We start from the raw sequence: 26,722 nt of genomic DNA on the forward strand, positions 1-26,722 counted from the left end.
TACATTCTCTCATTTCTTGGGCTAATTTCTGCAGATTAGGATGTAAGGTTTTAACCTCAGCCTGCTCCCTTTCTCCTCCTCCCTGGGGTTTCTGTAAACCTGGGTGACCCTGGTAGCCCCCTGCGTTTTCCTTGGGTTGTAATCTACAATCCCGGGCCATGTCTCCTAACCTTCCCCAGCTATAACATTTCATCTTGTATTGTGATATGGGCGGACCCCTGAGTAGTCCCTCATTTCTCCATGGTTGCGTTTTTGCTCTTCCATGGGTTGGCCCATTCCCACTGATTTCCTATTATCATGCCTGATTATCATCTGTCGTTTTATCCTATCTTCATTTGCCGTATTGTCTCCTATATCAAACCCTTCTAATGCTGCCTGTAGGTAGGGTTGTCAATGGCTGATCAGTGTCCTGAGCCATTGCTCACGGGCAGGGCCAGTTTGTGTGTTCACGTCCCCTCAGACCAGGCTGGGACTGTATACACAGCCATAATGCTGCCATGATCTATTGGAATACATTTCTGGGTGCTCATTTGGTTGCTGTCCGCACCAAGTCAGGCTCTCTGCTGGGTCCCCTCCACTAAATCTGATTGCTGTCAACACTGACTCCTGTGTTTGAGCCCAAGTGGCCGTTCCCGTCTTTCTATCCTCGGGAAGGGTGGTAAACACCATAGATCCCAGTGTCCACAGCAATATTTTCACTTTCTCTCTCTCATTCATTACGCTAATAGATGCTACCTGTTCTATCTCTGCAAAGTGCTTCATTAAATTCCCCTTCCCGTCAAACTTGGCTATGGGCTTTGCCATTTCCTGTAGTTGTTTACTATCATATGGGACCTCATATATTCTATCAGCTGCACCCTGTACACCATCCTGTCCCACCACGTACCTTATCTGGTGCATTGGACACATAGGTGGATCTCTAGCCTCTGGATGGAAACCATCTCCTGTTCTCTCGCCTGGGTGGTATTGGCTGGCCTCATTCTTCATGCCTGGCCAACCCAGGCTCATTACCTCTTCATCACTATCCTTCTCTACCTGTCTAATGACACATAAGCTCCCTTGTTTGGCCTTTAATTCCTTCTCTAGTTCTGCTATCCTACTTTTACAATGTTTATGGGAAGTTGTGTCATTTTCTGTATGATTTTCTCAGTTTACACTCATTTGTACTCTAACTGCAGCCTTTAAGTCATCTTTCTTGTTTACTTTAGTGACACTTATGTTCCAACTCATGACTTTTTTGTTTTAGTTCCTTAATTCATTGTGTTTCGCTAGGGCTTATGACTGGTAGTACTCTACATGACCTTCTAACAGCTGTTTTTTGCATCCATTTTTCGTACATTGCTCTTTTAATCCTACCACTATTCTGTTTGCACCCTCCCTGGCTCCCTCCAGTTCCTTATGTGGACGATTAACTATTTCTACTGGCAATTGCTTATCCTTGTCAACATTTCTTTTGCTTAATACCAATAACCATACCGCTTTGGCTTGTTTGTTTTTGAGTGACCTGTCACCTAACAGTTCCTCCGCCCTGTCCCAGGCCGAGACACTCTGTATTATATTGTTCCTTTCTCTCTCTCCAATGTGTTTTTGTCACATATGTTTTAATGGTCTCTTCTATTTTATTTCCCTATCAGCTGCTACGTACGTGGCCGGTTGGCTTTACTCCACAAGCTCCATTTTATTACTGTACAGTCAAAATAGGTCTGCTAACTACATGAGGTGACTGCTATTATTCTTTTCCAATGTTATCAGTTAGAATTCCTGTTCGGGCACCAGATTTCTGTAGGGTTTGTCACTACACAATCCAAACTGGTGTTGAACACTAGACAGTAAATTTTGGAAAAGAAATAGACGAACAAATTGCTTTAAGACTAAACACAATTTTATTTAAATGATTGGTACAAGTTCATATGGCCTTTTCACAGTAGAGAGTGATCCTTGAGTTTGCCGGGTGATCAATCCACCGCACTCAAGGCTGTTACTTCATCTTTGATTTTTTTTTTCATTAAAATATACTTTATTCATAAAATTTGCAGCAGTACATACAATACAGTTGTCATATCACATTCCAAACGTACACAATACAGATTATATAATTTGCAGGTTACATCAAGTACAGTTCAATGAAAACATTGTACATAATTACAGTTCATGACACTCTAGGGTGCCTCCCCCTTTTTTTCATTAAAATATACTTTATTCATAAAATTTGCAGCAATACATACAATACAGTTGTCATATCACATTCCAAACATACACAATACTGATTATACAATTTGCAGGTTACATCAAGTACAGTTCAATCTTTGATATTGTAGCTCTTTGACAGCGATTGTAGTGAGAGGGAGCTTTTGCCATGAGGTCTTCTTTTATGTTATTTCAAGGCGATGTAGAATTGTGGGAGGCATCACCCATGTCCAATCGCCTCTCCCATTACGCTTCAACCACCAGCAGACCTCAATGATTGACAGTTTAGGCTTTGATCATTAGCATGCCTCAATGATTGACAGTTTAGGCTTTGATCATTAGCATGCCTCAATGATTGACAGTTTAGGCTTTGATCATTAGCATACCTCAATGATTGACAGTTTAGACTTTGATCATTAGCATACCTCAATGATTGACAGTTTAGGCTTTGATCATTAGCATACCTCAATGATTGACAGTTAAGTCAATTAAAACTAGATGCCATGATCTCATAATGTGGAGATGCCGGTGATGGACTGGGGTTAACAGATGTAAGGAATCTTACATCAGGTTATAGACCAACTGTTTTATTTGAAAATCACAAGCTTTTGGTTGTGATTTTCAAATGAAACAGTTGGACTATAACCTGGTGTTGTAAGATTCCTTACATGATCTCATAAGACAGACAATAGAAGCTTCACACTTCTATTGTCCTTTCAGTCTGTGTATTGGAGACTTGACTACCTTCATAGTCTCTTGATGGCCTGGTGTGATCTTGTGGCCTGTGGCCCCTTTATCTCATCAATGGTTTTTGCACATCAAAATCTTGTTCAAGAACTTCTGCTAGTTTCTGTTTGCCGTTTTTAAATTGATTGTTCAAATTATCATAGAAAAGCTATCTATCAGTTTCTGCCCCTCCATTGTTCCCGCCAGCCTCTGGTAGTATCACATCTCAGAAGAAAATGGGATCCCTTCCACACATTACGTGGATTAGGCCGAGCTGTCTGCCTTCATTGTCGCGGCTAAGTTCCAATGTTTTTACAAGCCAAAAGCTTGTTCTGCAGGTTTAAAGGACAAAGTTACCCCTTTCCCTAATGTCCAACGTTCCATATTCACAATATCAAAAGGATTTTAACCCCTGTCTTACAGTATCTTAAGTGTACAGACATTTAAGAACGTTCAACTCCATGGATCAAAAAAGCTCTTAAATCTCACAATCGTTAAATGCAAAATCCTGTACATAGTTCTGCACTGGAACTCAGCTTTGACTGGGCACAGCTAGGAATGTAATAGTCACAATAAAATGAACAATATTTATCTTTCTGGCCAATTCATTAAAAACCATAATCTACAAAGCAAAGGAAGCAGCTATGGAGACAGAATATTGGCATGGAGTCAGAACAATTTCTGTTAACTTGATATGTTGACTCGGACCTCATTTAGTGCAATGTTTGCTTTGCTTAAGAAAAGCAATGGTCAGCAACAGAAAATGAGAATTTCTCCCAAAATCTTGGCAAGAACAACCAGGTGTGTGTAAGAATCGAGTAGTCCTGATGAATGCTGTTGCCTTTGGATATTTACATTTGATATCTGTGCAGACCAAAGGTTACTGTGTGTTTAAATCTGCTTTAAAAATCACTGCATGCCTCACTAAGCCTTTTTGCACAGGAAGCTTAACTGTTATGGATGGTAAATGGATGCATTTTGCTTCCAGACACAACTTAGGCTTTCCTATCTGTTGACCAGTTAGAAATATTAACCCAATAGAAGCATCTCTTGGAAGATAAAGAACTATATTCGTTTGTGAGGTCTATCGTTTCCACATTTTATCACAAAAATTCTGTTTTTCATGTATTTTGGAATTTGCAAGGAATGAAGGGAAATGTAAGTTTTTTGCTTGGGCTCTGAATTATATTTATGTAATTAATAGTCTTGTATCAAACACATGTCCATCTTGCCACACCTCTTAAAACACTGCATACCATAAAAGTATCACACCTCTAAATCACCAAAGGTTTAGAGGCCAACAAATTGGGGTTGGCTCAAATAACACTTACCTGTTCAGTTTCCAATGAAATATCGTAATTAGTTATGGTTTTTCACTCAGCTCCTGTGGAATTACAATACCAGAGTCTGTTGTATCAACCAGGCAAAAGACTTACAAGTAATAACGCATGCAGTTTTAAAAAAAGTTACACTATTTCAGTTCTTTTCTCAACGTTTTTACAGTTTACATCATTAAACAAAAATTCTGAGCTGACCGTGTCACTAAAAATAACTCATGTTTGTGCCTGTTCCAGAGTGGAATGTTTATAAGGCACTTTGACACTGACCTTGGATATTGTCAACAAAGTCAGTCAATCATTTAGGTTGAGACTTCGTTCAAGTTCTGATCACTGGAAACCTGAGTGGGAGAAACCTTTCTTCAATTTCAAAATAATCTTTATTCATAAAATTTGTAAAGGTACATACAATGCAATTCAAGTCACGCTTCAAACAATACAATACAGGTCATACAATTTGCAATGGTACATCCAGTACAAATCAATGGTCCTGTTACAATCAATACTTATGCACCATACATTGTACATACAGTTCATGGCACCCTAGGGTGCCTCCTTGCATTATAGTCGTTACTGGTTACCAATACAGTACATTTTGTTACGTTCTTTTTACATTCTGCCCGAGGGGGCTTTTCCCTGATTCCAACCCCTCGGTATACAACAGTGGGAGGGCTCTAAACGGTAGCCTTTCCCCATAAAGCTTTTAAGTAGGTCGCACCTCGCTTCAGTGCATCCCACAGCACGTACTCCGGCACCTTGGAGTGTGCCAGGTGGCAACACTCGGTTATGGACCACTCCTTCAGCTGGAAGACCAGCATGTTTCAGGCGGATCAAAGGGCCTCCTTCACCGAGTTGATGGTGTTCCAGCCGCAGGTGATATCGGTCTCGATGTGCGTCCTGGGGAACAGTCCGTAGAGCAGAGCTTCCTGTGTTACCGAACTGTTTGGGATGAACCGAGACAGATACCAACGTATCTCTCTCCACAACCTCTGTGCAAAAGGGCAGCCCCTCAGAAGGTGGGGAACGGATTCCTCCCCGCCACAGCCTCGAGGGCAGCTCACGGTGATGCTGAGGTTCCACACTGGGAGGACCATTCTCACCACCATCCAGGCTACATCCTGGTGCCTGTTAGTCAGTTCCGGTGACGAGACGTTCTGCCAAATGGCCTCGACCGTCTGGTCGGGGAAGAAACCGATCGAGTCCACCCTTTCAGTTCCTTGCACCTCCCTGGACTGTATTACACCAACAACGGCTTCAGGAACATAGGAACACGACTAAGCCATTCAGCCCCTTGAGCCTGTTCCACCATTCAGTTAGATCATTCTGATCTGTACCTCAACTCCATATTCCTTGATACCCTTACCTAATAAAAATCTATCAATTCCAGCTGACCCAGCATCCACAGTCTGCTCTTTGTGTGAAAATAGTCTTCCTGATTTCACTTCTAACTGGCCTAGTTCTAATTTTAAGATTATTCCCCCTTGTTCTAGATTCCCACATCAGAGGAAATATGTTCCTCCGCTTGACTTATTTTTGGGTTTCCTTGTACTGCTGGTATTTTGACTTCTTTCTCTACTGTGAAAACAGATACAAAGTATTTATTTAACAAGCCTGCCATTTCCTTATTGTCCACTATATACCTTGATATATTTGTAAAAACTTTTGTTGTTCGCTTTGTATGTTGTTTTCATATTCCCTATTTGCATCTCTTATTATAATGTAAGGAACTGTGGAAAAAGTGGTTTTGCAGAGGGAAGAACAAAAAGTTCTTTGCATCTTAAAACGAGTTTTGTTAAGTTGTAGATATGTAGTATTGTAAGTATTGTATCTGTGAGGCCTGTATCTTTCAGTATCAGTACAATAATATTTTCATCTGTGTTATTCATGTGATATATTGCTTCAGTAAATTTGCTTCATTACAGCAATGGGCAAATCACCATCACAAGTGCTGCAGCAGGAGTGTGATAAACATCAGAAACTGCACTCCAATAACAACAACAACTCGCATTTATCTAGCATCTTTAACATAGAAAAACATCCCAAGGTGTCTCACAGAGGCACGAGGAAAAGAGGGAGAGGTGTCCAAAAGCTTGGTCAAAAAGGTGGGTTCCAAGGAGGGCTTTAAGGGAGATGGAGGTGGAAAGGCAGAGAGGTCTAGTAAGGTAATTCCAGAAAGTGGGACCTAGGTGGCTGAAGGCCTGGCTGTCAATGGTGGGGTGAAGGGCAATGCACAAGAGGCTGGATACTCGAGAAGCGGAAAGTTCCGGGGCTAGGGAGGTGGCGGGGGGGAAGTTGTAGAGCAGGAGGAAGTTGCAGAGAGAAGAAATGACAAAGCCACGGAGGTACTTAAAGACGAGGACAAGAATTTTAAATTGGACGCACTGGAGGACCGGGTATCAATGTAGGTCAGCAAGGTGGGGATAATTGGCAAGCAGGACTTGGTGAGGAATAGAATACGAGCAGCAGAGTTGCAGTTGAGCTTGTCCCAGACTACCTGTGAGCAACACCTTGTCTATTGAAGTTTATTTTTTATTTTAACACTTTTTAAACACTTGGTCCAGTGCGCCCCAAATCTAGCCACTCCTGTCTCTTTCCAACCTACCAGGTGGACTGATAGGCAGGATAGTCAGCCTTTGTGCCAACTTCACTCAGTAAGTAGCAGTCTTGCCAATAAGCCAGAAGGTTATGGGCTAAGTTCCACTCCAGGAACTGAGCAAATAAATTAAGGCTGACACTTTAATGCAATACAGAGGGAGTTCTGCATAGTTGAGTCTGTCATCTTGGATGAGATGTTAAACTGAGGCCCTGTCTGCCTGATCAGATGGATGCCAAGGCACTTTTTGAGGAACAGTGGGATCTCTCAGTGTTCTGCGTGACATTTTGTCTCAACCAACACCACTAAAAACAGATCGTTCATCTCATTTGTTATTTGCTTGCTGTGCACAAATTGTTTGCCTGCATAACAACTGGGTCTGCACTTCAAAAGTAACTCTTTGGCTATGAAGCACGTTGCGATGTCCTACAAACATGAAGAAGTGCTCTATAAATATAAATTTGTTCTAAAACTCGGCAAACATTCCTCAGAGTGAAATTCTAAAATCACTCTTGATAAATGCATTTATGACTTCACTATAAATGGTAGATAGAGAAAATCTTCTCTGCACCACCACTGGATTGCTTGCCTTAGGAAATAAGGGACAAGAAGGTCCAGCAGTAACTGGGCAGAGAGCCTAGCTGCAATTCCCTCAGTCTGGTCACATTAATATTGACTTCCCTGGTAGAGTAGCACAGTGCTACTTTGCATGTAATAGAGGAGTGTTACCTGGAGCTAAGTATTGTGATGAGTAATTATTAACGCCCAGATATGGTTCGAGTTATTTTGTGTAAAAGAAATACTCAATGCAGACTTAAACATGAAAACAAACAATTCTGTGTTTGATCAGTAGCAGACCACAAACACAACACAACCAATGATTTTCCATTCCCATGACCAGAGTAGTTGATAGTCAATTGTAACACCCATACTGCCACACTGGCTGAAATAAGCTAACAATAAAGGATAGACGCTTGGAGCTTTCTGCTCTGTATGTTTCAGTGTTACATCACGTGAGCTCAATAATGGACTATCTTGTGCTGGTGTGTCAGGTTCACCTTACTCATCTTCTAGTGAACGGTTATGGATTGGCACTGGCATAGGCATAGACGCAGAACTAAGACCTGGTCTCTTGGTTGGGCAAAATACCTAGTGTAAGGAGAATCAAGAGGAAGAAATAACTTCCAAAAAGAGATGAATATCAGCCAATGCTGGAATATAAGGGAAATGCTACCATGACCTGGAATATAGGGAGGGTGGGGAGGGTGGAATGACAGCTATTCTATGCACTGTTTCATTACAGTGAGAGTACTGGGATATGATAGAAATGCCAGCTAACAGTTACATTGCATGTAACAGAGGAGTGTTATCTGGAGCTAAGTATTAGATCACTCCAGATACACTGGGGTAAGTATTAGCTCCAGATAACATTCCTCTGCTCCATGCAAAGTAGCTGTTAGCTGGCATTTCCCAGTCCTCTCACTGTAATGAAACAGTGCATAGAATAGCTGTCATTCCTCTATTACATGCAAAGTAGGGAATTTTGATAGCCACCTTTAGGATATGCAGAAAGAATAGGAGTTAGCACTGAGATATGAAAAGTCAGGATGGTAACTAGCATTGGGATATGGGAGTGTTAGTGTGACAGGTAACACTGGGATATGGGAGTGTTAGTGTGACAGCTCACACTGGGATGTGGGAGAGTTAGTGTGACAGGTAACACTGGGATATGGGAGTGTTAGTGTGACAGCTCACACTGGGATATGGGAGTGTTAGTGTGACACCTCACACTGGGATATGGGAGAATTATCGTGACAGCTCACAAAGGGTTATGGGAGAGTTAGTGTGACAGCTCACACTGGGATATGGGAGTGTTAGTGTGACAGGTAAAACTGGGATGTGGGAGCGTTAGTGTAACACCTCACACTGGGATATGGGAGTGTTAGTGTGACAGGTAACACTGGGATGTGGGAGCGTTAGTGTAACACCTCACACTGGGATATGGGAGTGTTAGTGTGACAGGTAACACTGGGATGTGGGAGCGTTAGTGTAACACCTCACACTGGGATATGGGAGTGTTAGTGTGACAGCTCACACTGGGATATGGGAGCATTAGTGTAACACCTCACACTGGGATGTGGGAGCGTTACTGTAACACCTCACACTGGGATATGGGAGAGTTAGTGTGACAGCTCACACTGGGATATGGGAGCATTAGTGTAACACCTCACACTGGGATATGGGAGTGTTAGTGTGACAGCTCACACTGGGATATGGGAGCGTTAGTGTAACACCTCACACTGAGATATGGGAGTGTTAGTGTAACACCTCACACTGAGATATGGGAGTGTTAGTGTAACACCTCACACTGGGATATGGGAGTGTTAGTGTGACACCTCACACTGGGATATGGGAGTGTTAGTGTGACACCTCACACTGGGATATGGGAGAGTTAGTGTGACAACTCACAATGGAATATGGGAGTGTTAGTGTAACAACTCATACTGGGATATGGGAGTGTTAGTGTGACACCTCACACTGGGATATGGGAGTGTTAGTGTGACAACTCACAATGGAATATGGGAGTGTTAGTGTAACAACTCATACTGGGATATGGGAGTGTTAGTGTGACAGCTCGCACTGGGATATGGGAGTGTTAGTGTGACAGGTAACACAGGGATATGGGAGTGTTAGTGTGACAGATAACACAGGGATATGGGAGTGTTAGTGTGACAGGTAACACTGGGATATGGGAGCTAGTGTGACTAGTAACACTGGGATATGGGAGTGTTAGTGTGACAAGTAACACTGGGATATGGGAGTGTTAGTGTGACAACTCACGCTGGAATAAGGGAGTGTTAGTGTGACACCTCACACTGGGATATGGGAGTGTTAGTGTGACACCCCACAATGGGATATGGGAGTGTTAGTGTGACAGCTCACACTGGGATATGGGAGTGTTAGTGTGACAACTCACAATGGAATATGGGAGTGTTAGTGTGACACCTCACACTGGGATATGGGAGTGTTAGTGTGACAACTCACAATGGAATATGGGAGTGTTAGTGTGACAACTCATACTGGGATATGGGAGTGTTAGTGTGACAGCTCACACTGGGATATGGGAGTGTTAGTGTGACAGCTCACACTGGGATATGGGAGTGTTAGTGTAACACCTCACACTGGGATATGGGAGAGTTAGTGTGACAGCTCACACTGGGATATGGGAGTGTTAGTGTAACACCTCACACTGGGATATGGGAGTGTTAGTGTGACAACTCATACTGGGATATGGGAGTGTTAGTGGTAGAACTCACACTGGGATATGGGAATGTTAGTGTGACAGGTAACACTGGGATATGGGAGTGTTCGTGTGACAGCTCACACTGGGATATGGGAGTGTTAGTGTGACAGGTAACACTGGGATATGGGAGTGTTCGTGTGACAGCTCACACTGGGATATGGGAGTGTTAGTGTGACAGGTAACACTGGGATATGGGAGTGTTAGTGTGACAACTCACAATGGAATATGGGAGTGTTAGTGTAACAACTCATACTGGGATATGGGAGTGTTAGTGTGACAGCTCGCACTGGGATTTGGGAGTGTTAGTGTGACAGCTTGCACTGGGATATGGGAGTGTTAGTGTGACAACTCATACTGGGATATGGGAGTGTTAGTGTGACAACTCATACTGGGATATGGGAGTGTTAGTGTAACAACTCACACTGGGATATGGGAATGTTAGTGTAACACCTCACACTGGGATATGGGAGTGTTAGTGTGACAGGTAACACTGGGATATGGGAGTGTTAGTGTGACAGCTCACACTGGGATATGGGAGTGTTAGTGTGACAGGTAACACTGGGATATGGGAGTGTTAGTGTGGCAGCTCACACTGGGATATGGGAGAGTTAGTGTGACAGGTAACACTGGGATATGGGAGTGTTAGTGTGACAGCTCACACTGGGATATGGGACAGTTAGTGTGACAGGTAACACTGGGATATGGGAGTGTTAGTGTGGCAGCTCACACTGGGATATGGGAGAGTTAGTGTGACAGCTCACACTGGGATATGGGAGAGTTAGTGTGACAGCTCACACTGGGATATGGGAGAGTTAGTGTGACAGCTCACACTGGGATATGGGAGAGCTAGTGTGACAGCTCACACTGGGATATGGGAGAATTATTGTGACAGCTCACACTGGGATATGGGAGAGTTATTGTGACAGCTCACACTGGGATATGGGAGAGTTATTGTGACAGCTCACACTGGGATATGGGAGAATTATTGTGACAGCTCACACTGGGATATGGGAGAGTTATTGTGACAGCTCACACTGGGATATGGGAGAGTTATTGTGACAGCTCACACTGGGATATGGGAGAATTATTGTGACAGCTCACACTGGGATATGGGAGAATTATTGTGACAGCTCACAAAGGGATATGGGAGAGTTAGTGTGACAGCTCACATTGGGATATGGGAACGTTCGTGTGACACCTCACACTGGGATATGGGAGCATTCGTGTAACACCTCACACTGGGATATGGGAGCGTTCGTGTGACACCTCACACTGGGATATGGGAGTGTTAGTGTGACAGCTCACACTGGGATATGGGAGTGTTAGTGTGACAGGTAACACAGGGATATGGGAGTGTTAGTGTGACAACTCACAATGGAATATGGGAGTGTTAGTGTAACAACTCACACTGGGATATGGGAATTTTAGTGTGACACCTCACACTGGAATATGGGAGTGTTGGTGTAACAACTCATACTGGGATATGGGAGTGTTAGTGTGACACCTCACACTGGGATATGGGAGTGTTAGTGTGACAACTCACAATGGAATATGGGAGTGTTAGTGTAACAACTCATACTGGGATATGGGAGTGTTAGTGTGACAGCTCGCACTGGGATATGGGAGTGTTAGTGTAACAACTCATACTGGGATATGGGAGTGTTAGTGTGACAACTCATACTGGGATATGGGAGTGTTAGTGTAACAACTCACACTAGGATATGGGAATGTTAGTGTGACACCTCACACTGGGATATGGGAGTGTTAGTGTGACAGATAACACAGGGATATGGGAGTGTTAGTGTGACAGATAACACAGGGATATGGGAGTGTTAGTGTGACAACTCACAATGGAATATGGGAGCGTTAGTGTGACAAGTAACACTGGGATATGGGAGTGTTAGTGTGACAAGTAACACTGGGATATGGGAGTGTTAGTGTGACAGCTCACACTGGGATATGGGAGTGTTAGTGTTACAACTCATACTGGGATATGGGAGTGTTAGTGTAACAACTCATACTGGGATATGGGAGTGTTAGTGTGACAGCTCGCACTGGGATATGGGAGTGTTAGTGTGACAGCTCACACTGGGATATGGGAGTGTTAGTGTGACAGCTCATACTGGGATATGGGAGTGTTAGTGTGACAACTCTTGCTGGGATATGGGAGTGTTAGTGTGACAACTCACAATGGAATATGGGAGTGTTCGTGTTACAACTCATACTGGGATATGGGAGTGTTAGTGTGACAGGTAACACTGGGATATGGGAGTCAGTGTGACTAGTAACACTGGGATATGGGAGTGTTAGTGTGACAGATAACACAGGGATATGGGAGTGTTAGTGTGACATATAACACAGGAATATGGGAGAGTTAATGTGACAGCTCACACTGGGATGTGGGAGTGTTAATGTGACATATAACACAGGGATATGGGAGAGTTAGTGTGACAACTCACGCTGGAATATGGGAGTGTTAGTGTAACAACTCATACTGGGATATGGGAGTGTTACTGTGACAGCTCACACTGGGATATGGGAGTGTTAGTGTGACAACTCACAATGGAATATGGGAGTGTTAGTGTAACAACTCATACTGGGATATGGGAGTGTTACTGTGACAGCTCACACTGGGATATGGGAGTGTTCGTGTGACTGGTAACACTGGAATATGGGAGTGTTGGTGTGACAAGTAACACTGGGATTTGGGAGTTAGTGTTGTGAATGGCATAGGGATCTGGGAGAGGTCATGTAACAGCTAGCACTGGGATTATGGGAGAATGGATTAAGTATTACCCTAATGCTGTGATTATAAGAGAGACACAATTACCAGGGATTTGCATTAGGCATTACACGAATGCAAATCTTGTACTAATCTCTTGCAAAATAAAGGGGTAATTTTCCAAGGCTCTGCTGCCAAAGTGGAGAACTGGTAGCGGCGAGAGTAGGTCGGAGAATTGGAGTGAAAGTGTTGGAGCCCTGTCTCTGACCCATGCTTATGTCTAATGAGGCTCGATGTCCTAGTAATGCATTTACATTAATAAGCATGCTATTTAGTGGGTAATTGCATGGTGTGATGTGTTATTGAGCCATATGGACCAGGAGAGCACACGGTCAAACCCCATTCTGTTGTCAACCATGCAACTTTAGCTGTATCTCTCAGCCATGCCTCAGTCGTAGCTCTCGCCTCTGAGGTAGGAGGTCATGGGTTCAAGTCCCACTCTGGAGACTTGAGTGCAAAATCTAGGCTGACACACTGGTGCAGTACTGAGGGAGTGCTGCACTGTTGGAGGTGCCATCTTTCAGATGATACATCAAACCGAGGCCCTGTCTGCCCTCTCAGATGGACATAAAAGATCCCATGACACTATTTCGAAGAAGAGCAGGGGAGTTCTTCCTGGTGTCCTGGTCAATATTTATCCTTCAACTAACATCACTTAAAGCAGATTATCTGGAATTTATCATATTACTGTTTGTGGGTCCTTGCTGTGTGCAAATTGGCTGCCGCATTTCCTACATTACAACAGTGTCTACACTTCAAAAGTGATTAATTAGCTATAAAGCGCTTTTGGACGTCCTGAGGTTGTGAAACGTGCTATATAAATGCAAGTTCTTTCTTCCCTTTCACAGCATAAGTCACCAATTGAGTGGAGGGGGCAGGGAATTCAGATGTTTTAAATGAAAACACACTCAGCTGTTTTTCTGTGAAAATATGTACAGTTGTACAATTCTGACATTCTCCATTCTCCTTGTTTATGGATGAATTGTTGCAAACTGACTACAATTCACAATCAAATGCGATTTAGAAAGAAAGATTTGCATTTATACAGCATGACCTCAGGATGTCCCAAAGTGCTTTACAGCCAATGAAGTGCTTTTTGAAGTGTAGTCACTGTTGTAATGTAGGAAACGCGGCAGCCAATTTGCGCACAGCAAGATCCCACAAACAGCAACGTGATAATGACCAGATAATCTGTTTTAGTGATTGGTTGAGGGATAAATATTGGCCAGGACACCGGGGAGAACTCTCCTGCTCTTTTTCGAATAGTGTCACGGTATTTTTAACGTCCATCTGAGAGGGCAGACAGGGCCTCTGTTTAATGTCCCATCCGGAAGACGGCACCTCCGACAGTGCAGCACTCCCACAGTACTCCACTGAAGTGTCAGCCTAGATTATGGTGCTCAAGTCTCCAGAGTGGAACCTTCTGACTCTGAGGCGAGAGTGTTATCAACTGAGCCACGGCTGACACTTTATGGCTATTGTATGGGAGCGTGGGGTGCTGGCTTTGCCCCATATAAATGCAAGTTCTTTCTCTCCTTTTATATTTACTTTAATGTTTCAGTTCGGTACTGAAAGAGTCTTTTTCAGTATGCCAGATCAAACAACTGACTGGCAGGAAAATTGATAGTAGCCTATTTCACTTAATAAATTTGAGTTAGCAAGACTCAGCCCACAGGAATGTGGATCTTCCAGCTAAACAACACAAATCTCGGTGGGAGCGATTACCAAAGCTCCTGTTAAAGGGCCGGCTGGAAAGTGTAAGAAAGGCTTTTTAATTGAACAAAAAAAATACACACAACAGGCTGCCGCCTGAAAATGGTTGAAAGCAGAATCTGGATTGCAGAGCTGAAGCAAACAATTGAACTGAGCCCTCCTTAATGCTCTTCCTGCCAATGGCAAACAGGATGGGCGGGTGGGGGGGGGGGGGTGGTCCCAGTTTTAACTCCGGGCTAGTTTTGGGCAGGCGGGCAGCAGTGTGAGTTAGAAACTCACCCAGTGCTCCAGAAATGAGGCCGGGGGGTATGTTAAAGAAAGATCTTGCATTTATATAGCATCTTTCACGACCTCAAGACGTCCCAAAGCACTTTACAACCAATTAAGTACTTTTGAAGTGTAATTTAGGAAATGTGACAGCCAATTTGCGCACAGCAAGCTCCCACAAACAGCAATGCGATAATGACCAGATAATCTGTTTTAGTGATGTTGATTGAGGGATAAATATTGGTCAGGTCACCGGGGAGAACTCCCCTGCTCTTCTTCAAAATAGTGCCATGGGATCTTTTGCGACAACATGTGTGGGCAGACAGGATTTTGGTTTAATATCTTATCTGAAAGACAGCACCTCTGACAATGCAGCCCTCCCTCAGTACTGCACTGGAGTGCTAGCCTAGATTTTTGTGCTTAAGTCTCTGGAGTGGGACTTGAACCCATAACCTTCTGACTCAGAGGCAAGAATGCTACCACTGAGCCACAGCTGACACCAGTAATATTACACAATAACAGTAATCTGCGGCCTGAAATTTGGCTCCACTTCCTTGCAAGCATGCTGCAGTAATGGCCCATGCAGGTTAGTGCAATGGGCAACTGTCCTCACATCCACCTCATGCAGGACCGTCTGGCTTGAATGACCCTCAAACAGGAGTGTTTGGCTGCTCAGTCACTTGCCTGTAGACTCAAAACTACACATTGAGTTTCCTTTCCCATCATTTTTGCCTGCTGCATCTTCTTGGTCTCCTACCCTTTCAGCCTTGGCAAAGTCTGATATTGGCTTGAGATGCCTTTCAGAGTTTTTGACACCCTATTGTGAACTCCCCTTTAATTGTACACATCTCTGTAAGGTCTATGCACCCACCCAAATCAACATCTGTAGCTATGCAAACAGCATACTTCCATTGGGGTCTGGCAAAAACTCACCACTGGCCATTAGGGTCTAAACTATGCTAAAAGCCGGAAAATCTAGGCTAATGAGTTGAGTGACAATTTCATATTTTGTTTTCTCATATAGTCCTGGATATTCTACATCAGAGAATAGCCAACAAATCAACATCCGAGGAGGAGATACTAGTAAACACTCGGGTCTAATAAGCCCAATAAAGGCAACAAAAGGCCATACCATTAAGGCAGCACTTCACAGGCAAAAAAACAGAACAAGACCATCTAAAAATGGACAAGATTATCAATTAAACCAGCTACAAAAAAAGTGAGGAAAACAGACCACAGTGAGAGACACGGCTTTACAGTGACACTGTGAGACAGCAAGAAATGGGAAGTGTCCAGAGAATTGTGGGGACTAAAAATGACAGCGAGAGTGTCTCAGCTGGTAATTAGCTAGTCGCATGACAATATGATCTCCTGGACTGGTTTCGATCGCATGAGGGGGTCGGAAAGGAATTTTCCAGATTTATTTCCCTTATTGGCCCTGTTTTTTTCCTGGTTTTTTCAGCCTCTCCCAGGAGATTACCATGGTTACGGGACGGTGGGGTGAGGGTAAGAAAGTGTCCAGTCATGATGCTCCTGGCATCATGGAGTATGGGGCAGGCTTCATGGACCAGCTGGTCTTTTCCTGTCCGTCATTTTTGTATGTTCATATGACCATTTGGTGTTACAGTGCGCAAGCCAGCTGGGGTCAGTTGGCCAAGCAGGTTGGCGCTCTTGAGGTATCCAGAGTTGAAGAATTGTTAATGGGTCTGTAATTGAGGAGTGTGGTATGACATGATTAGTGATATGATGATCGTTGCATCATTCCAGCAAATCAAATTTGAAGTTAAATTTTTTGTGTATGCACAGCAGTGGTTTGATCTAGTGCTGCAATTTAACATTTCCATCTGCCGCTCGCAGGTTTCAATTCATAAGGCACTTGGTCTACTGTTGTCTGGCTGTGAATTTTTAGAAAAAGATTTTGGGAAGAAACCTGAACTTTAACATGTGGGTCACCAAAAACGTTCTCACAACTTTATAACTTGACAAACAAAAAGCAAGAAAATATTTTACAAACATGAATAGAAGCCCACTTAGGTTTAAGGCACTAGCCCTGGTCAACCCCTTAATATTTATTATCTCATTTGGAATACCTAGAATGTGAACAAATTCCATAGGAAAGCTCCTATTCATTCATATGGATCCTGATGCACCACACTGGAGTCTATATAAATCTCCTTCTATAAATCTAGCAGTACTGGGTGTCCTTATCAGAGAATCACAGAAGCTGCACTGAAGAGGGTTTCAGCCAAGCAGGATTGGGAACTAAACATTCCTGGTTATAACATTTTTGGAAGAGTTAGAGAAAACAAGGAGGGAAGAGGGGTGGCAATATTAACTAGGGTTTTGATTACAGCACTAGAAATAAAGGATTTTTAAAATCAAAATTGGTTTTCAGACTGAGTCTCTCTGGTTTGAAATGAGAACTAATAGGGGGCTGTGCAACAATATTGGGTATCCATTATAGACTGGCAAAGAAATAGAGGAAGAGATTTGCAGACAATTCAAGGGGGTTTGCAGAAGTACTAGGCTGCAATAAAACAGGCTTTAACTATCCAGAGATAGCCTGTGATAGGACTAGCAATAATGGTCAAAATAGGCAAGAGTTCATAACCATTTGTACAAAACTGTTTTCTTAATTCAATATGTTACAAGTCCAATGAGGAAAGATATGGTACCAGACTTTAATTTCTAGGACAAGTAACCTGAAAGTAGGAAAAGGTGTTTGATGAAGTGCCACATAATAGGGTTGTCAGCAAAATTGAAGCCCAAGGAATAAAAGGGGCAGTGGCAGCATCAATATGAAATTAGTGAAGTGACAGAGAACAGAGAGTAGTGGTGAATGGTTGTTTTTCTGACTGGAGGAAGGTAAACAGTGATGTTCCCCAGGGGTCAGTACTAGGACCACTGCTTTTTTTGATATATATTAATGGCTTGGACTTGGGTGTACAGGGCACAATTTCAAAATTTGCAGATAACACAAAACTTGGAAGTGTAATAAACAATGAGGAGGATAGTAATAGATTTCAAGAGGACATAGGCAGGCTGGTGGAATGGGCGGACACATGGCAGATGAAATTTAACAGAGAAGTGCCAAGTGATACATTTTAGCAGGAAGAATGAGGAGAGGCAATATAAACTAAATGATACAATTCTAAAGGGGGTGCAGGAACAGAGAGATCTGGGGGTATATGTGCACAAATCGTTGAAAGTGGCAGAGCAGGTTGAGAAAGCGGTTAAAAAAGCATACCGGATCCTGGGCTTTATAAATAGAGGCATAGAGTACAAAAGCAAGGAAGTTATGTTGAACCTTTATAAAACACTGGTTTGGCCACAACTGGAGTATTGTGTCCAATTCTGGGCACCACACTTTAGGAAGGATGTGAAGGCCTTAGAGAGGGTGCAGAAAAGATTTATTGGAATGATTCCAGGGATGAGGGACTTCAGTCACATGGATAGACTGGAGAAGCTGGGGTTGTTCTCCTTAGAGCAGAGAAGGTTAAGAGGAGATTTGAAAGAAGTGTTCAAAATCATGAAGGGTTTAGATAAAGTAAATAAAGAGAAACTGTTCCCATTGGTGGAAGGATTGAGAATCAAAGGACGCAGATTTAAGATGATTGGCATAAAAACCAAAGGCGACATGAGGAAAAACTTTTTTACACAGCGAGTAGTTATAATCTGGAATGCACTGCCTAAAAGAGTGGTGGAAGCAGATTCAATCATGGCTTTCAAAAGGAATTTGAGAAATAGTTGAAGGGAAAAAATTTGCAGGGCTACAGGGAAAGAGCAGGGGAATGGGACTAACTGGATAGCTCTTACAAAGAGCGAGCACGAGCTCAATTGGCCAAATGGCCTCCTTCTGTGCTGTAACCATTCTATGATTCTAGAAGCACATTTATAGTGTCCCTTTAGTGATTATAACATAATTAGATTTACAGTTAAAATAGATAAAAACTGGAGTAGTACAATTAAAATTGTAATGTATGCAGCATTTAGCAGACTATTATGTAATTTCCAATTGCCCTGTCATGTGCTAAGATAGTGGAGACACTGGAAAGACCCAGGGATAAAATAGAATAATTAGAAGTCATTATCCCATTATTAAGATTGTCAACATTTTATTTATTTATTTGACTTCATCATCTTCAACAGCACCTCCCAAACCCACGACCTCTACTGGCAAATCAAAGTCTATTTAAAAAGAGTCTCTATGAACCACAGGAAACAAAAATTATCCGTAAAATCAATCCCAGTCACTTACAGCAGCGCAGTCTCCAGGAGTGATTGATAGCGCAATTACCCAATCATCTCCATCCTGGCCGGGAATAGTGGTGTCACTATATGCAGCTGTCAACCCTCAATGGTTGACGCAGTGGTGTCAATAGTCACAGTGCACCATCCCGACTTGGAAATTTATCGCCGTTCCTTCATTGTTTCTGGGTCAAAACACTGGAATTCCCTACTTAACAGCACTGTGGGAGTACCTTCACCACACGGACTGCAGCGGTTCAAGAAAGTGGCTCACCACCACCTTCTCGAGAGCAACCAGGGGTGGGCAATAAATGCTGGCCTTGCTAGAGCCTCCCATATCCCAAGAATGAATTTTAAAAGTGTAAAGATCTCTTAAAGGGACAGCACCCACAGGCAATTTCCTCCATTAGATTGTTTCATCACATGACATGTGGTGAAAGAAGAAATTTTGGATTAGATAAACATTTATAAAGCATTTATTAATTTAGTTTTCTGAACAGTTATAATGAAAGCACAAAAATACAATTTTACTAAAGCAAAGAAAGCTGGCATTTTACAGTTAAAATCAGAACAACCATAGTTTCTTTATAAAAATCCAGACATTTACAAAGAATTGAAGCATCCATCCAGTTATCTACATTATTAAAATGTTGACCTCCAGTCATCTTCTGGTCATCAGACTGTCTCATTCAATCTGTCACTTTCCAGCAATCAGATTGGTCCATGGGAATCACATGATCACTGCATCTTTCTGCCAGTAATTTGATTGGTCTGTAGGAATCACGTGATTATCACAGACCAAAGCCTGCTCTTCCACTCCATAGCCAGGTTCCTTGTTCCAAGCAGTCCTCCCAACGCAACCTCAGACACCTCTTGCTTGGACCGAGTCCTCATTCATTAGTTTCCCAGTCAGCATCAACCTTCAGCCTCCACCCTCACTCACTTTTTTTTGTCCGTAGCATCCGCCTCCCACTTTCCCAGCCTCAGTGTTAGGTCTCCTGCTCTCCTCACTTGGAGATGTGGAATGTCTACCACCGGCAAACCAGAGGCTTGGGCTCCCGTACAAGCCAAGGCCCCCTGAAGTGCTCTGCTGCCCAACCAGTTGGCCTGTTTTGAAATAGTTACTCTGGGATTGTGTATTTCAAATCTCTGCTGCAGTCTCAAAAGTTAAAGAAAAATCTATCATGTTTTCTACAGACTTGTTTGAGGAGGCAGTGGAAAGGAGACACTATTACATAGATATACATTCTATGTAGTGTGCACCCTAAAATAAACTACTTTTTTAAGCTTACATTCTTTAATTATTGTTGATTTGAAAGGGTAACATACCCAATTATATTTTTATATTTAAAATCCCATTTCCCAGAATATTACATTTTGTCAAAACATTCTCTGTACAATTTTGATCTGACAACCACCACCAAATCTCAACTGGCCTCCTATGGCTTCCCCATTGTATTTCTTTGGTTCTCTGTCCTTGTATGTGGTTGTGCTATTCCAGACCCAAGTTTCAAGGTCCAGCGAATTAAACTCCCGCGCACTGTAGAATGGATACTTTTGGTTCTCAAGAGTTAGAAGGTCTTCCTGTCCCCATTTGTTACTACCTAGCTAAATACCCACGTGGGCCCCGATGTTATTGAACCCATGCCAAATGTCCAACCAATAAAGTGTAGATAAATTTGTATTTATTCAAAAAAATAATTTATTCATATGGACACCAACCACCCCCCGCCCCCCCCCCAAGAACTTGTCGTTACCCTTTATTATATTAGCACATGCACCGTGCCAATATTAGCTTTTAAGCCACTTAAACACTGCTTCATCTCAATAATCCTACTTTGCTGGCTCCATTAATGGCCATTCTATGCTACATAATTACTCACACAGCTCTCCGACCTACCTTTTATTTGATACCTGTGAGGAAGAGAACATAGCAAATAATTTGTCGCAGTGTGATTCCAAATTATGTTGTTAAAAAAACAGATGAGTGGACAATTATTTAACGCACAGTGGAATATACATGGGTTGGGCACCTCGGGAGTTAGAAAGAGATTATACACCTCATATAGATACAGAAAATGGCACTTGTTTTAATGAGATTGTAAAACAACTTGACCCATCAATTAAAATGGTTTAGGTTTAGATCCTGTTAACCCACTCTGCCTGCTGGAGTATCTGGCTGCTATGAGTTGAGACAGGCCTTTGGAGGTTTCAACTGAAGTATTATTAAAATCGTTTTTAATGCAGTACTACTTTGAAAATGAACACAAGTTAAAATCTGTATTTGCTGACACATTTGGAAGGAGAGTGTAGACAAATCCTATTCAGATACTTCAAAAAGGATAGTCTTCTTGTACTTTAATACAAACCTTTAATACAAACATTTTGATACATATTATATATATATAAAAAAGTTCCACACATGGTCACTGAACCTCAATGTTGCTTGTGGCGATGTTCAGTCCCAATGTATCTCTGATAGATTCAGGCAGGTTTCTACTGACCCGAGAGCAGTTTGCAACGACTTGAAAAGGAAAAAAAGAATAGATCAAGTTTATTTTATCCTTTTTGGTGAGGAGCATTCAGTAGTACCCACTTTTGTCTGCAGTTTTGATTGCAGCATACGGTGTCCGATTAGGCTTCAGCAATCCACAAAATTGCCTTTTAAGTAGCCCTTCTGTAGAAAGAAAGAAAATCGCACTGAATTCGGCAGTTCCAAATCATCTATCAGAAAGGTGTTTGATTTTTTTTTAAATCAGCAAAGAAAACAACTTGCATTTATATAACGCCTTTAATATAGAAAAACATCCTAAAGCACTTTACAGAGGCATAATCAGACTAAAACAGACAATAAGCCAAAAAGGACATATCAGGAGGGGTGACCAAAAGCTCGGTTAAAGCCATGAGTTTTAAGGAGGGTCTTACAGGAGGCAAGAGAGGTGGACAGGCAGAGGGTTTAAGAAGGGAATTCCACGGTGTGGGGCATAGACAGCCAAAGGCACAGTCGGCAATGGTGGGGTGGATGCACAAGAGGCCAGAGTTGGAGGAATGGAGATTTCTGGGGGGGATTGTAGGGCTGGAGGAGGTTACACAGATAGAGAAGGGCAAGGCAACGAAGGGATTGAAACCAAAGGATGAGAATTTTAAATTTGGGGCCTTGGGGTATTGGGAACCGATGTAGGCAGGTCAGCAAGGAAAGGGGTGATGGGTGAGCGGAACTTGGTGCAGGATAGGATGTAGGCAGCAGAGTTTTGGATGAGCTGAAAGTTGATGGAAAAATGGAGGATGGGAGACCTCAGATTTGATCCTAACCCACTACTCATCCAACCTTGTTCAGATGGTAACCCTAGGTACAAGAGTGGAGTCACCATAGCCTTTCAGAGAGAATTCACAAAATAACTGAACTGAAGGTTAGGCTTGCATTTCACCAAGGCCAGGAGACTAGGAACTGCAGCAGTGACTTTGGTTTGTTCCTACATCTTTGACTATGATAAACTGTTCACCACACTATGCTCAACTTGTAGCTTAGAAAGACTTGGATTAGAATTGTGTGGTGCCTCTCTACAGTAGATATCAAGAATGTTTAACTGTTATCCAAATTTCAGACTGCAAGTTTTCACATGCAGGCAGTCAATAGATTTCCAGAGCATTTCTATTCCCTTCCCCCACCCAACCTATCTCATTACTGCAGGGAATGCACTATTTCTTCAGAGAGGTGTTTATATCTTAAAAGCTGACAAAAAGAGCGAAGAGTCTTGGGAGGGATTTGCCCCTCAGCAATGTTTATTTTGTTGTTCGATAAAGGATCTAACAGGATGAGTTCGAACCTGTTCAACACACACCCAGATCCCCTCCCCCACCATTCCTGAAATTTGAACGAACATTTTTGACAGGTTACTACAAGTCCTCTGATCTGCAAAATGTCAAACTCTAAATGATACATTTCCCCAGGTTGCAAGTAGGACTAAGAATAATTCAGTGTGTGTGTGTGTGTGTAAATGCAATTACAAGCAGCTTCTGTCCTCCCACTCTCCGATCTTCTCCTCATCCACACTCCCAAAGGCTCTTGACTCCCACTGGGGTACCAGTGTTTCCATGGGCAGCAACGTCTCTCTGCTACGTCTTCAAGGCACCCCGTCTAGGTGGTGACTGGTGGCAGGTATTTGACTAGAGGGGGCATCATAGCCAAGCCCAACCTAACCGCACATCCACACACATGCACTTTTTGTCAGGAATCAGTAGATTGTAACCGTGGCTGGTTCTCACCCTCCCGAGCCAAGGGGTTCTGAGTCCAATTGTAGCACCACCACTGCCACCTGCACTCAGGTCAGCTGACTCAGCTCAGACCTGGGAGGCCAAGGATTTCGGAAGTAGTTGCATCTTTATAAAGGGGTGGGCGGGGGGAGGAGGGGTGGGGGGGGGGGAGCGTTTATTGTTCCACCTTCACTTTAGATAATTACAGAAGCTGTTTCCAATGGCGGGTGGGTCAGAGGACACACATTTAATATAATTGGCAAAAGAACCAGAGGGGAGACGAGAAGACATTTTCCTTTTTTCGCAGCAAGTTGTCATGATCTGGAATGCACTGCCTGAAAAACCCACCCATGACCCCTGTGTCCTTGCAAACTAACGCTCCATCTCCAATCTCCTTGCACGTGTTGTCGCCTCCCAAATCCATGCCCTTCTTTCCCACAACTCCTTGTTTGAATCCCTCCAATCAGATTTCGGCCCGTGCCACAGTACTGAAGCGGCCCTTATCAAAGTCACAAATGACATCCTATGGGACTGTGACCGTGGTAAACTATCCCTCCTCCTCCTTCTCAGCCTGTCTGCAGCCTTTGACATGGTTGACCACACCTTCCTCCTCCGTTGTCCAGCTGGGTGAAACTGCGCTCGCCTGGTTCCATTCTTATCTACCTAGTCATAGGAAGAGAATCACCTGCAATGGCTTCCCTTCCCGCTCCCACACCATTAGCTCGGGAGTCCCCCAAGGATCTATCCTTGGCCCCCTCCTATTTCTTATCTACATGTTGCCACTCGGTGACATCAGAAAAAAATGTCAGGTTCCACGTGACATTCCAGATGACACATGGCTCTACCTCACCACCATCTCTCTCAACTCCTCCACTGTCTCTGATTTATCATACTGATTGTCCGACATGGGCAAAAATTTCCTCCAACTAAATATTGGGAAGACCGAAGCCATTGTCTTCAGTCCCCACCACAAACTCCGTTCCCTAGCCACCGACTCCATCTCTCTCCCTGAGGCTGAACCAGACTGTTCACAACCATGGCGTTCTATTTGACCCTGAGATGAGCTTCTGACCACATGTTCGCTCCATCACCAAGACCGCCTACTTCCACCTACGTAACATCACGCATCTCCACCCCTGCCTCAGCTCATCTGCTGCTGAAACCCTCATCCAGGCCTTTGTTACCTCCAGGCTCGACTATTCCAATGCTTTCCTGGCTGGCCTCCCATTTTCTACCCTCCATGGACTTGAGCTCATCCAAAACTCTGCCCCCCTAACTCGCACCAAGCCCCGTTCACCCATCTACCCTGACCTACATTGGCTCCCAGTCCAGGAACACCTCGATTTTAAAGTTCTCATCCTTGTTTTCAAATCCCTCCATGGACTCATCCCTCCCTATCTCTGTAACCTCCTCCAGCCCTACAACCCTCCGAGATCTCGCCGCTCCTCCAATTCTAGCCTCTTGCGCATCCCCGATTTTAATCGCTCCGCCATTGGCAGCCGTGCCTTCAACTGCCTAGGTCCTAAGTTCTGAAATTCCCTCCCAAATCCTCTCCGCCTCTCTATCCTCCTTTAAGATGCTCCTTTAAACCTACCTCTTTGACCAAGCTTTTGGTCACCTGTCCTAATGTCTCCTTATATGGCTCAGTGTCAAATTTTGTTTGATAATCGCTCCTGTGAAGCATCTTGGGACGGTTTACCATGTTAAAGGCACTATATAAATGCAAGTTGTTGTTGTTGGAAGGGCGGTAGAAGCAGATTCAATAGTAATTTTCAAAAGAGAATTGGATAAATACTCAAAGGAAAAAAATTGCAGGGTTATGGGGAAAGAGCAGGAGAGTGGGACTAATTGGATAGCTCTTTCAATGAGCCGGCACAGGCATGATGGGCCGAATGGCCTCCTTCTCTGCCGTGAGATTCTACGACATTATTTGAAAGTTATTGTATTTCCCAGAAAAAACATATGTAAAAGATCACAGAAGTTGGCAGATGGTAATGAAGGCACATATTTAATAGAGAAGAAAGAAGAAACTTGCATTTATATCTGCCCAAAGCGCTTTACAAGCAATGGATTACTTTTGAAGTGTAGTTACTGGTGTTATGTGACAACCAATTTGCAAACAGCAAGGTCCCACAGACAGCACGTGAATGAATGACCAAATAATCTGGTTTTGGTTGAGGGAGAAATGATACTATTTGAAGAGCAGAGAGTTCTTGGTGTCCTGGCCAACATTCATCCTTCAACCAACACCAAAAACATTTAACTGGTCATTCATTCATCTGCTTTCTGTAGGACCTTGCTGTGCACATATTGGTTGTTGCGTTTGCCAACATAACAGTGACTACACTTCAATTCATTGGCTATGAAGTTGCTATGGGAGGATCTGACATGAAAGGCTCCATATAAAAACTGTTTCTTTCTCTCCTGTACTGAGACAACCAGAGGAACATAATGCAGATGAAAAAAAGATAAGAGCAGAAAATAATCTTCCAGGCAAGGTGGCAGAGTCAAAGGGACAGTCAGAATCGGAAGAGACAGGCTTGGCTGCGATGCCCTCCATGGTTGATAGCTGCCAACACCCAATGGGCAAAAATGTAAAGGATGGGGCACCAGCGGGCTGCTGGAATATATCCCAGAGAAAATTAGGAGGAAAAACATCAGACTGCTGCTGAAGGCTAACAATCGTCGGGACTGAGTCTTAACACTCCGACTTCAGCCGTCCACATGGAGCGAACTATATGGGGGAGGGGGCGTAATTATCACTTTGGGCATGGGCAGAAAACTAAGGATTACGGATCGGCCACCCATTATACACCCTGCGTGATTTTCAGTTCCATTGAAGGCAACGGAAAGTAAAATCGGGCAAGGTGCACAACAGGTGGCCGCTCAGTAACCGCCAGGTTTCCGCCCCACGCCCCAAGTAACGATTACCCCCTTACATCTTTTAAAATGCCCTTCCGCAACACAGAAGAGTACGTTCCCACAGAGCAGAACTGTACAGCTGTGTTTTTTTTGGGGAGTAAGAGCTGTGAGAAGATCCTGTACTGTAGGTCTTCATCACCGTGAGAAACTTCTTGATGTGATCTCCTGCATTTGCTTCAGGTACTTGATTAATAACAGAACCACACACCCAACTCTCCAATTTAATTGCAGTAGAGGTGCCTTTGGGTAAAAAGCAAGAGGTTGTATATCCATCAAATAAGACCAAACAACTGGGGCTGGGGTTGGGGTGGAGGAGGCTAGGTGGTCCAGGTTTTCCATTTTATTTACAGTAAAGAATGTACAAACTTTATAAAACTATCTTCCTCTGC

At 43.3% G+C, this 26,722-nt stretch overlaps 1 protein-coding gene and 1 long non-coding RNA gene across 3 annotated transcripts in view; both read right to left on the minus strand.

Annotated features, from left to right (window-relative positions):
• Positions 1-1,864: 1,864 nt before the first annotated feature.
• On the minus strand, positions 1,865-4,402 carry LOC137327666 (uncharacterized). The gene is made up of 2 exons (XR_010964502.1): positions 4,245-4,402; positions 1,865-3,245 (listed from the first exon to the last, which is right to left on the minus strand). It is a non-coding gene; the product is annotated as an uncharacterized lncRNA (long non-coding RNA).
• A 15,215-nt stretch (positions 4,403-19,617) lies between these two features.
• LOC137327840 (plakophilin-3-like) overlaps positions 19,618-26,722 on the minus strand; it is a 44,818-nt gene continuing 37,713 nt past the window's right edge. For both annotated transcript variants that reach the window (XM_067993696.1, XM_067993697.1), the window contains exon 13: positions 19,618-21,834. In XM_067993696.1, coding sequence (XP_067849797.1) covers positions 21,799-21,834 — 36 coding nt within the window. In that variant the 3' untranslated portion in view covers positions 19,618-21,798. The remainder of the gene's footprint in view (positions 21,835-26,722) is intronic.

The sequence above is a fragment of the Heptranchias perlo genome, chromosome 12, assembly GCF_035084215.1.
Source record: "Heptranchias perlo isolate sHepPer1 chromosome 12, sHepPer1.hap1, whole genome shotgun sequence".
NCBI lineage: Eukaryota > Metazoa > Chordata > Chondrichthyes > Hexanchiformes > Hexanchidae > Heptranchias > Heptranchias perlo.